The 13,015-nt window shown below is 40.5% G+C and overlaps 1 protein-coding gene across 8 annotated transcripts in view; it reads left to right on the forward strand.

The window, feature by feature from the left end:
- agap1 (ArfGAP with GTPase domain, ankyrin repeat and PH domain 1) overlaps window positions 1-13,015 on the forward strand; it is a 245,605-nt gene that overhangs the window by 141,271 nt on the left and 91,319 nt on the right. For all 8 annotated transcript variants that reach the window (XM_071330514.1, XM_071330515.1, XM_071330516.1 and 5 more), the window contains one exon: window positions 2,651-2,781. In XM_071330514.1, coding sequence (XP_071186615.1) covers window positions 2,651-2,781 — 131 coding nt within the window. The remainder of the gene's footprint in view (window positions 1-2,650; window positions 2,782-13,015) is intronic.

Raw genomic sequence — 13,015 nt, forward strand, 5'->3', positions numbered from 1 at the left:
TGGGCCCTCCTCTCCTCCAGTTAGCTCTGGGTTCTCCTCTCCCCCAGTCTGTCTGGTCTGTAGCAGTTAGCTCTGGGCCCTCCTCTTCTCCAGTTAGCTCTGGGTTCTCCTCTCCCCCAGTCTGCCTGGTCTGTAGCAGTTAGCTCTGGGCCCTCCTCTCCTCCAGTTAGCTCTGGGTTCTCCTCTCCCCCAGTCTGTCTGGTCTGTAGCAGTTAGCTCTGGGCCCTCCTCTTCTCCAGTTAGCTCTGGGCTCTCCTCTCCCCCAGTCTGTCTGGTCTGTAGCAGTTAGCTCTGGGCTCTCCTCTCCCCCAGCCTGTCTGGTCTGTAGCAGTTAGCTCTGGGTTCTCCTCTCCCCCAGTCTGCCTGGTCTGTAGCAGTTAGCTCTGGGCCCTCCTCTTCTCCAGTCTGCCATAAATCTGATCAGAGGGGAGACGTTTCCATTAGAATAAATGGCAGCCTCTCAGAGGAGAAGTAAGATTGATGGTTAAAGTTAAATGGTATTAGCCGTGCAGTTTAAATATTTAACCCAGCCTTATCATAACTGTTCTTAACACTTAAAGTAATATACAGCTCAGGCCTGGCTGTGTGTGTGGACCTGTATCACATATATCTTCTACAGATCAGCTCCGTCTAGTCTACTTCACTGTTGTCCAGTGGCTGGCTGTTATCCAAGGAGGTCTTGTAAAGACAGAGTTATTTCAGAGGTTGTGTTCAGGGTTGTAGGGGAATTCATTGTGTTTCAGTATTGTGATATGTATTCAAACCATCTTTACTGCATGGAAAGAAGATTTTAGCATATGCCGGGATCTCCGGTTATCGGTTTTGATTGAACAATTGGCTCTGCATTTTACCAGTGTTTGACTACCAGGTTCACGGGATTGAACTGGGGACTGAGTTTTACCACAGAGTCTCAGAGGTTTACTGTAGTGTTAACCACAGAGAGAGCAGGTCTAGTTTTACTGTAGTGTTAACCACAGAGAGAGCAGGTCTAGTTTTACTGTAGTGTTTAACCACAAAGAGAGCAGGTCTAGTTTTACTGTAGTGTTTAACTGCAGAGAGAGCAGGTCTAGTTTTACTGTGGTGTTTAACCACAGAGAGCAGGTCTAGTTTTACTGTGGTGTTTAATCACAGAGAGAGCAGGTCTAGTTTTACTGTGGTGTTTAACCACTGAGAGAGCAGGTCTAGTTTTACTGTGGTGTTTAGCCACAGAGAGAGCAGGTCTAGTTTTAAGGTAGTGTTTAACCACAGAGAGAGCAGGTCTAGTTTTACTGTAGTGTTTAACCACAGAGAGAGCAGGTCTAGTTTTACTGTAGTGTTTAGCCACAGAGAGAGCAGGTCTAGTTTTACTGTGGTGTTTAACCACAGAGAGCAGGTCTAGTTTTACTGTGGTGTTTAACCACAGAGAGAGCAGATCTAGTTTTACTGTGGTGTTTAACCACAGAGAGAGCAGGTCTAGTTTTACTGTAGTGTTTAACCACAGAGAGAGCAGGTCTAGTTTTACTGAGGTGTTTAACCACAGAGGGAGCAGGTCTCCTCCTGCCCTTGGCACGGCCCTCTCACCTGAAGGTAAATGTTTATGACTGGCTCCTCATTAAAACAGAGGCCATTAATGGGCCCAATTAAAACAATGGTTTCATCTCACACCAAATGAAACCCAGCCCTGTTTATTGGGGCTGTGGATAATGGAATCTGAGACTGAGGGAAGAAGGATGTGTTGTTAACCCTGTCCTGCCCAAACTAGATGGACAATGTGATCATCTCTGATAACTTGCTCCGTCTCTTGATTCTTAACAAATATAAGACCTTGGAAGGAGGATATATTCACAGACATGTTTGTCATTTGTGAGGGATCTTTCCTAGTACTGCCATACAGCTTTGTACCCATTTCCAGAAAGTTCAACTCACTCAAGAAAAAGGTTAAACTTGGAGAATAGAAGTTGCATTTTCTAGTTGTTAGTTTGTAAAAGGAGCATTCCCTTCCATCTGAGAGATGTATATTTGAACAGCTGAACTCCTACGAGGCCCCTCCCCCTACCCTCCAGTGGGCCGGATCAATGGCCTCAATCACCACGGAGATGACGGAACGTTTGAATATCCCTCCCTGATTGGGCCAGAGCGCTGGGCCTGGGGATCGATAGGAGGCAGCTGAGCACCCATTGATTGGCATTGCCCTTTTCAATAACACTGATAGCCTGCTCTCTCTCTCCTCTCTCTCTCTCCTGTATAATAATTGTGAAATAATCACTGGAGCTGTTAGCAGGTAAGGGGTGTGTGTGGAAGGCGGACGGGGGCTCTGCTGTGGACCAGATAGATAGGAGATTCACAGACAGGGCTGCTGGAGCTGCCTGCGTCAGCATTATGAGAAGTAATGGACTGTTCTGGTCTGAACCATTAGCTAGTGTTCTCAGGCTCTCTCCTCTCTCCATTTCTCATTCTCGTTCTCGTCTCCATCTCTTCCTTCGATTAGTTGGTCTAGCTCTCTCTCTTCTAGCTCTCTCTCTTCTCTCCATTTCTCACTCTCGTTCTCGTCTCCATCTCTTCCTTCGATTAGTTGGTCTAGCTCTCTCTCTTCTCTCCATTAGGTTGTCTAGCCCGCTATGTGTCTCCGAGAATAGACCCTCTGAATGATGACTGTGTTGTGTTGTTGCAGTGGCCCAGAAGATCGTGGCGACCAGGAAGAAGCAGCAGCTGTCCATTGGTCCGTGCAAGTCCCTCCCTAACTCCCCTAGCCACTCCTCTGTGTGTTCTGCACAGGTGGCTGCAGCAGTACACATCAGCCAGGTAGGTACACACACACATAAATACATTTACCGACAGACACCATTTACTGACACACAAACAAAATGGCTACATTGAGGTCCTTGACTACATTCCCTTGTCCATATGTGTTCTTCCTACCTCTACCACCCTGTCCACCCTGTCCTGTCTTCAATACACACACACACACACACACACACACACACACACACACACACCCTTTACCACCCAGTCCTGTCTTCGATACACACACACACCCTTTACCACCCTGTCGTGTCTTCGATCCACACACACACACACACACCCTTTACCACCCTGTCGTGTCTTAGATCCACACACACACACACTTTACCACCCTGTCGTGTCTTCGATGCACACACACACACCGTTTCCCACCCTGTCGTGTCTTCGATCCACACACACACACACCCTTTACCACCCTGTCGTGTCTTCGATCCACACACACACACACCGTTTCCCACCCTGTCGTGTCTTCGATCCACACACACACACACACCGTTTACCACCCTGTCGTGTCTTCGATCCACACACACACACACACACACACACACCGTTTCCCACCCTGTCGTGTCTTCGATCCACGGCGCTCAGTCCCCCATGGATTTGTCATTAAAGCAGCATCATTCAGCTTGTCTCCGTAGCCCAGCTCATCCCCTGAGAATCAGGGTTGTTTTCACTAAGTAACAGTTCTCTCCTACTGCAGAATGGCCCTCAGTGTGTCTTCAATGCTACCCATAATCCTCTCCCAAGCTGGGGCTCTTGTTGTACAGTAGAGTGTTAAGGAATCTAGGAGGAATGATGGAGGTTATGAGTGACACAGATCTAGTGTCTGTTATTATGAAGAGGTTATACTGTACCAGCTGTATACTAGTGTAGTGTCTGTCATTATGAAGAGGATATACTGTACCAGCTGTATACTAGTCTAGTGTCTGTCATTATGAAGAGGATATACTGTACCAGCTGTATACTAGTCTAGTGTCTGTCATTATGAGGGGGGATGCTGTACCAGCTGTATACTAGTGTAGTGTCTGTCATTATGAAGAGGATATACTGTACCAGCTGTATACTAGTGTAGTGTCTGTCATTATGAAGAGGATATACTGTACCAGCTGTATACTAGTCTAGTGTCTGTCATTATGAAGAGGATATACTGTACCAGCTGTATACTAGTCTAGTGTCTGTCATTATGAGGGGGGATGCTGTACCAGCTGTATACTAGTGTAGTGTCTGTCATTATGAAGAGGATATACTGTACCAGCTGTATACTAGTGTAGTGTCTGTCATTATGAAGAGGATATACTGTACCAGCTGTATACTAGTGTAGTGTCTGTCATTATGAAGAGGTTAAACTGTACCAGCTGTATACTAGTGTAGTGTCTGTCATTATGAAGAGGTTAAACTGTACCAGCTGTATACTAGTGTAGTGTCTGTTATTATGAAGAGGTTAAACTGTACCAGCTGTATACTAGTGTAGTGTCTGTTATTATGAAGAGGTTAAACTGTACCAGCTGTATACTAGTGTAGTGTCTGTCATTATGAGGGGGGGATGCTGTACCAGCTGTATACTAGTGTAGTGTCTGTTATTATGAAGAGGTTATACTGTACCAGCTGTATACTAGTGTAGTGTCTGTTATTATGAAGAGGTTATACTGTACCAGCTGTATACTAGTGTAGTGTCTGTTATTATGAAGAGGATATACTGTACCAGCTGTATACTAGTGTAGTGTCTGTCATTATGAAGAGGATATACTGTACCAGCTGTATACTAGTGTAGTGTCTGTTATTATGAAGAGGTTATACTGTACCAGCTGTATACTAGTGTAGTGTCTGTCATTATGAAGAGGTTATACTGTACCAGCTGTATACTAGTGTAGTGTCTGTTATTATGAAGAGGTTATACTGTACCAGCTGTATACTAGTGTAGTGTCTGTTATTATGAAGAGGTTATACTGTACCAGCTGTATACTAGTGTAGTGTCTGTTATTATGAAGAGGTTATACTGTACCAGCTGTATACTAGTGTAGTGTCTGTTATTATGAAGAGGTTATTCTGTACCAGCTGTATACTAGTGTAGTGTCTGTCATTATGAAGAGGTTATACTGTACCAGCTGTATACTAGTGTAGTGTCTGTTATTATGAAGAGGATATACTGTACCCGCTGTATACTAGTGTAGTGTCTGTTATTATGAAGAGGATATACTGTACCAGCTGTATACTAGTGTAGTGTCTGTTATTATGAAGAGGTTATACTGTACCAGCTGTATACTAGTGTAGTGTCTGTCATTATGAAGAGGTTATACTGTACCAGCTGTATTCTAGTGTAGTGTCTGTTATTATGAAGAGGTTAAACTGTACCAGCTGTATACTAGTGTAGTGTCTGTTATTATGAAGAGGTTATACTGTACCAGCTGTATACTAGTGTAGTGTCTGTTATTATGAAGAGGTTATACTGTACCAGCTGTATACTAGTGTAGTGTCTGTTATTATGAGGGGGGATACTGTACCAGCTGTATACTAGTGTAGTGTCTGTTATTATGAAGAGGTTATACTGTACCAGCTGTATACTAGTGTAGTGTCTGTCATTATGAAGAGGTTATACTGTACCAGCTGTATACTAGTGTGGTGTCTGTTGTTATGAAGAGGGATACTGTACCAGCTGTATACTAGTGTAGTGTCTGTTATTATGAAGAGGTTATACTGTACCAGCTGTATACTAGTGTAGTGTCTGTTATTATGAAGAGGATATACTGTACCAGCTGTATACTAGTGTAGTGTCTGTTATTATGAAGAGGATATACTGTACCAGCTGTATACTAGTGTAGTGTCTGTTATTATGAAGAGGTTATACTGTACCAGCTGTATACTAGTGTAGTGTCTGTTATTATGAAGAGGTTAAACTGTACCAGCTGTATACTAGTGTAGTGTCTGTTATTATGAAGAGGTTATACTGTACCAGCTGTATACTAGTGTAGTGTCTGTTATTATGAAGAGGTTATACTGTACCAGCTGTATACTAGTGTAGTGTCTGTTATTATGAAGAGGGATACTGTACCAGCTGTATACTAGTGTAGTGTCTGTTATTATGAAGAGGTTATACTGTACCAGCTGTATACTAGTGTAGTGTCTGTTATTATGAAGAGGTTATACTGTACCAGCTGTATACTAGTGTAGTGTCTGTTATTATGAGGGGGGGATGCTGTACCAGCTGTATACTAGTGTAGTGTCTGTCATTATGAAGAGGATATACTGTACCAGCTGTATACTAGTGTAGTGTCTGTTATTATGAAGAGGTTATACTGTACCAGCTGTATACTAGTGTAGTGTCTGTCATTATTAGGGGGGGATGCTGTACCAGCTGTATACTAGTGTAGTGTCTGTTATTATGAAGAGGTTATACTGTACCAGCTGTATACTAGTGTAGTGTCTGTTATTATGAAGAGGTTATACTGTACCATCTGTATACTAGTGTAGTGTCTGTTATTATGAAGGGGGATGCTGTACCAGCTGTATACTAGTGTAGTGTCTGTTATTATGAAGGGGGATGCTGTACCAGCTGTATACTAGTGTAGTGTCTGTTATTATGAAGAGGTTATACTGTACCAGCTGTATACTAGTGTAGTGTCTGTTATTATGAAGGGGGATGCTGTACCAGCTGTATACTAGTGTAGTGTCTGTTATTATGAAGAGGTTATACTGTACCAGCTGTATACTAGTGTAGTGTCTGTTATTATGAGGGGGGGATGCTGTACCAGCTGTATACTAGTGTAGTGTCTGTTATTATGAAGAGATTATACTGTACCAGCTGTATACTAGTGTAGTGTCTGTTATTATGAAGAGGTTATTCTGTACCAGCTGTATACTAGTGTAGTGTCTGTTATTATGAAGAGGATATACTGTACCAGCTGTATACTAGTCTAGTGTCTGTCATTATGAAGAGGTTATACTGTACCAGCTGTATACTAGTGTAGTGTCTGTTATTATGAAGAGGTTATACTGTACCAGCTGTATACTAGTGTAGTGTCTGTTATTATGAAGAGGTTATACTGTACCAGCTGTATACTAGTGTAGTGTCTGTTATTATGAAGAGGTTATACTGTACCAGCTGTATACTAGTGTAGTGTCTGTTATTATGAAGAGGTTATACTGTACCAGCTGTATACTAGTGTAGTGTCTGTTATTATGAAGAGGTTATTCTGTACCAGCTGTATACTAGTGTAGTGTCTGTCATTATGAAGAGGTTATACTGTACCAGCTGTATACTAGTGTAGTGTCTGTTATTATGAAGAGGATATACTGTACCAGCTGTATACTAGTGTAGTGTCTGTCATTATGAAGAGGATATACTGTACCAGCTGTATACTAGTGTAGTGTCTGTTATTATGAAGAGGTTATAGTGTACCAGCTGTATACTAGTGTAGTGTCTGTCATTATGAAGAGGTTATACTGTACCAGCTGTATACTAGTGTAGTGTCTGTTATTATGAAGAGGTTATACTGTACCAGCTGTATACTAGTGTAGTGTCTGTTATTATGAAGAGGTTATACTGTACCAGCTGTATACTAGTGTAGTGTCTGTTATTATGAAGAGGATATACTGTACCAGCTGTATACTAGTGTAGTGTCTGTTATTATGAAGAGGTTATACTGTACCAGCTGTATACTAGCGTAGTGTCTGTTATTATGAGGGGGGATACTGTACCAGCTGTATACTAGTGTAGTGTCTGTTATTATGAAGAGGATATACTGTACCAGCTGTATACTAGTGTAGTGTCTGTTATTATGAAGAGGTTATACTGTACCAGCTGTATACTAGTGTAGTGTCTGTCATTATGAAGAGGTTATACTGTACCAGCTGTATACTAGTCTAGTGTCTGTCATTATGAAGAGGTTATACTGTACCAGCTGTATACTAGTGTAGTGTCTGTTATTATGAAGAGGTTATACTGTACCAGCTGTATACTAGTGTAGTGTCTGTTATTATGAAGAGGTTATACTGTACCAGCTGTATACTAGTGTAGTGTCTGTTATTATGAAGAGGTTATACTGTACCAGCTGTATACTAGTGTAGTGTCTGTTATTATGAAGAGGTTATTCTGTACCAGCTGTATACTAGTGTAGTGTCTGTCATTATGAAGAGGTTATACTGTACCAGCTGTATACTAGTGTAGTGTCTGTTATTATGAAGAGGATATACTGTACCAGCTGTATACTAGTGTAGTGTCTGTTATTATGAAGAGGTTATACTGTACCAGCTGTATACTAGTGTAGTGTCTGTTATTATGAAGAGGTTATACTGTACCAGCTGTATACTAGTGTAGTGTCTGTTATTATGAGGGGGGATACTGTACCAGCTGTATACTAGTGTAGTGTCTGTTATTATGAAGAGGTTATACTGTACCAGCTGTATACTAGTGTAGTGTCTGTCATTATGAAGAGGTTATACTGTACCAGCTGTATACTAGTGTGGTGTCTGTTGTTATGAAGAGGGATACTGTACCAGCTGTATACTAGTGTAGTGTCTGTTATTATGAAGAGGTTATACTGTACCAGCTGTATACTAGTGTAGTGTCTGTTATTATGAAGAGGATATACTGTACCAGCTGTATACTAGTGTAGTGTCTGTTATTATGAAGAGGATATACTGTACCAGCTGTATACTAGTGTAGTGTCTGTTATTATGAAGAGGTTATACTGTACCAGCTGTATACTAGTGTAGTGTCTGTCATTATGAAGAGGTTATACTGTACCAGCTGTATTCTAGTGTAGTGTCTGTTATTATGAAGAGGTTAAACTGTACCAGCTGTATACTAGTGTAGTGTCTGTTATTATGAAGAGGTTATACTGTACCAGCTGTATACTAGTGTAGTGTCTGTTATTATGAAGAGGTTATACTGTACCAGCTGTATACTAGTGTAGTGTCTGTTATTATGAAGAGGGATACTGTACCAGCTGTATACTAGTGTAGTGTCTGTTATTATGAAGAGGTTATACTGTACCAGCTGTATACTAGTGTAGTGTCTGTTATTATGAAGAGGTTATACTGTACCAGCTGTATACTAGTGTAGTGTCTGTTATTATGAGGGGGGGATGCTGTACCAGCTGTATACTAGTGTAGTGTCTGTCATTATGAAGAGGATATACTGTACCAGCTGTATAGTAGTGTAGTGTCTGTTATTATGAAGAGGTTATACTGTACCAGCTGTATACTAGTGTAGTGTCTGTCATTATGAGGGGGGGATGCTGTACCAGCTGTATACTAGTGTAGTGTCTGTTATTATGAAGAGGTTATACTGTACCAGCTGTATACTAGTGTAGTGTCTGTTATTATGAAGAGGTTATACTGTACCATCTGTATACTAGTGTAGTGTCTGTTATTATGAAGGGGGATGCTGTACCAGCTGTATACTAGTGTAGTGTCTGTTATTATGAAGGGGGATGCTGTACCAGCTGTATACTAGTGTAGTGTCTGTTATTATGAAGAGGTTATACTGTACCAGCTGTATACTAGTGTAGTGTCTGTTATTATGAAGAGGTTATTCTGTACCAGCTGTATACTAGTGTAGTGTCTGTTATTATGAAGAGGATATACTGTACCAGCTGTATACTAGTCTAGTGTCTGTCATTATGAAGAGGTTATACTGTACCAGCTGTATACTAGTGTAGTGTCTGTTATTATGAAGAGGTTATACTGTACCAGCTGTATACTAGTGTAGTGTCTGTTATTATGAAGAGGTTATACTGTACCAGCTGTATACTAGTGTAGTGTCTGTTATTATGAAGAGGTTATACTGTACCAGCTGTATACTAGTGTAGTGTCTGTTATTATGAAGAGGTTATACTGTACCAGCTGTATACTAGTGTAGTGTCTGTTATTATGAAGAGGTTATTCTGTACCAGCTGTATACTAGTGTAGTGTCTGTTATTATGAAGAGGATATACTGTACCAGCTGTATACTAGTGTAGTGTCTGTTATTATGAAGAGGATATACTGTACCAGCTGTATACTAGTGTAGTGTCTGTTATTATGAAGAGTTATACTGTACCAGCTGTATACTAGTGTAGTGTCTGTTATTATGAAGAGGATATACTGTACCAGCTGTATACTAGTGTAGTGTCTGTTATTATGAAGAGGTTATACTGTACCAGCTGTATACTAGTGTAGTGTCTGTTATTATGAAGAGGTTAAACTGTACCAGCTGTATGCTAGTGTAGTGTCTGTTATTATGAAGAGGTTAAACTGTACCAGCTGTATACTAGTGTAGTGTCTGTTATTATGAAGAGGTTATTCTGTACCAGCTGTATACTAGTGTAGTGTCTGTCATTATGAAGAGGTTATACTGTACCAGCTGTATACTAGTGTAGTGTCTGTTATTATGAAGAGATTATACTGTACCAGCTGTATACTAGTGTAGTGTCTGTTATTATGAAGAGGTTATACTGTACCAGCTGTATACTAGTGTAGTGTATGTCATTATGAAGAGGTTATACTGTACCAGCTGTATACTAGTGTAGTGTCTGTTATTATGAAGAGGATATACTGTACCAGCTGTATACTAGTGTAGTGTCTGTTATTATGAAGAGGGATACTGTACCAGCTGTATACTAGTGTAGTGTCTGTTATTATGAGGGGGGATACTGTACCAGCTGTATACTAGTGTATTGTCTGTTATTATGAAGAGGTTATACTGTACCAGCGGTATACTAGTGTAGTGTCTGTTATTATGAGGGGGGATACTGTACCAGCTGTATACTAGTGTATTGTCTGTTATTATGAAGAGGTTATACTGTACCAGCGGTATACTAGTCTAGTGTCTGTCATTATGAAGAGGATATACTGTACCAGCTGTATACTAGTGTAGTGTCTGTTATTATGAAGAGGTTATACTGTACCAGCTGTATACCAGTGTAGTGTCTGTCATTATGAAGAGGTTATACTGTACCAGCTGTATACTAGTGTAGTGTCTGTTATTATGAAGAGGTTATACTGTACCAGCTGTATACTAGTGTAGTGTCTGTTATTATGAGGGGGGGATGCTGTACCAGCTGTATACTAGTGTAGTGTCTGTCATTATGAAGAGGTTATACTGTACCAGCTGTATACTAGTGTAGTGTCTGTTATTATGAAGAGGTTATACTGTACCAGCTGTATACTAGTGTAGTGTCTGTTATTATGAAGAGGGATACTGTACCAGCTGTATACTAGTGTAGTGTCTGTTATTATGAAGAGGTTATACTGTACCAGCTGTATACTAGTGTAGTGTCTGTTATTATGAAGAGGTTATACTGTACCAGCTGTATACTAGTGTAGTGTCTGTTATTATGAAGAGGGATACTGTACCAGCTGTATACTAGTGTAGTGTCTGTTATTATGAAGAGGTTATACTGTACCAGCTGTATACTAGTGTAGTGTCTGTTATTATGAAGAGGGATACTGTACCAGCTGTATACTAGTGTAGTGTCTGTCATTATGAAGAGGTTATACTGTACCAGCTGTATACTAGTGTAGTGTCTGTTATTATGAAGAGGTTATACTGTACCAGCTGTATACTAGTGTAGTGTCTGTTATTTTGAAGAGGTTATACTGTACCAGCTGTATACTAGTGTAGTGTCTGTTATTATGAAGAGGTTATACTGTACCAGCTGTATACTAGTGTAGTGTCTGTTATTATGAAGAGGTTATACTGTACCAGCTGTATACTAGTGTAGTGTCTGTTATTATGAAGAGGTTATTCTGTACCAGCTGTATACTAGTGTAGTGTCTGTCATTATGAAGAGGTTATACTGTACCAGCTGTATACTAGTGTAGTGTCTGTTATTATGAAGAGGATATACTGTACCAGCTGTATACTAGTGTAGTGTCTGTTATTATGAAGAGGTTATACTGTACCAGCTGTATACTAGTGTAGTGTCTGTTATTATGAAGAGGTTATACTGTACCAGCTGTATACTAGTGTAGTGTCTGTTATTATGAGGGGGGATACTGTACCAGCTGTATACTAGTGTAGTGTCTGTTATTATGAAGAGGTTATACTGTACCAGCTGTATACTAGTGTAGTGTCTGTCATTATGAAGAGGTTATACTGTACCAGCTGTATACTAGTGTGGTGTCTGTTGTTATGAAGAGGGATACTGTACCAGCTGTATACTAGTGTAGTGTCTGTTATTATGAAGAGGTTATACTGTACCAGCTGTATACTAGTGTAGTGTCTGTTATTATGAAGAGGATATACTGTACCAGCTGTATACTAGTGTAGTGTCTGTTATTATGAAGAGGATATACTGTACCAGCTGTATACTAGTGTAGTGTCTGTTATTATGAAGAGGTTATACTGTACCAGCTGTATACTAGTGTAGTGTCTGTCATTATGAAGAGGTTATACTGTACCAGCTGTATTCTAGTGTAGTGTCTGTTATTATGAAGAGGTTAAACTGTACCAGCTGTATACTAGTGTAGTGTCTGTTATTATGAAGAGGTTATACTGTACCAGCTGTATACTAGTGTAGTGTCTGTTATTATGAAGAGGTTATACTGTACCAGCTGTATACTAGTGTAGTGTCTGTTATTATGAAGAGGGATACTGTACCAGCTGTATACTAGTGTAGTGTCTGTTATTATGAAGAGGTTATACTGTACCAGCTGTATACTAGTGTAGTGTCTGTTATTATGAAGAGGTTATACTGTACCAGCTGTATACTAGTGTAGTGTCTGTTATTATGAGGGGGGGATGCTGTACCAGCTGTATACTAGTGTAGTGTCTGTCATTATGAAGAGGATATACTGTACCAGCTGTATAGTAGTGTAGTGTCTGTTATTATGAAGAGGTTATACTGTACCAGCTGTATACTAGTGTAGTGTCTGTCATTATGAGGGGGGGATGCTGTACCAGCTGTATACTAGTGTAGTGTCTGTTATTATGAAGAGGTTATACTGTACCAGCTGTATACTAGTGTAGTGTCTGTTATTATGAAGAGGTTATACTGTACCATCTGTATACTAGTGTAGTGTCTGTTATTATGAAGGGGGATGCTGTACCAGCTGTATACTAGTGTAGTGTCTGTTATTATGAAGGGGGATGCTGTACCAGCTGTATACTAGTGTAGTGTCTGTTATTATGAAGAGGTTATACTGTACCAGCTGTATACTAGTGTAGTGTCTGTTATTATGAAGGGGGATGCTGTACCAGCTGTATACTAGTGTAGTGTCTGTTATTATGAAGAGGTTATACTGTACCAGCTGT

Source organism: Salvelinus alpinus, chromosome 10 (assembly GCF_045679555.1).
Source record: "Salvelinus alpinus chromosome 10, SLU_Salpinus.1, whole genome shotgun sequence".
NCBI lineage: Eukaryota > Metazoa > Chordata > Actinopteri > Salmoniformes > Salmonidae > Salvelinus > Salvelinus alpinus.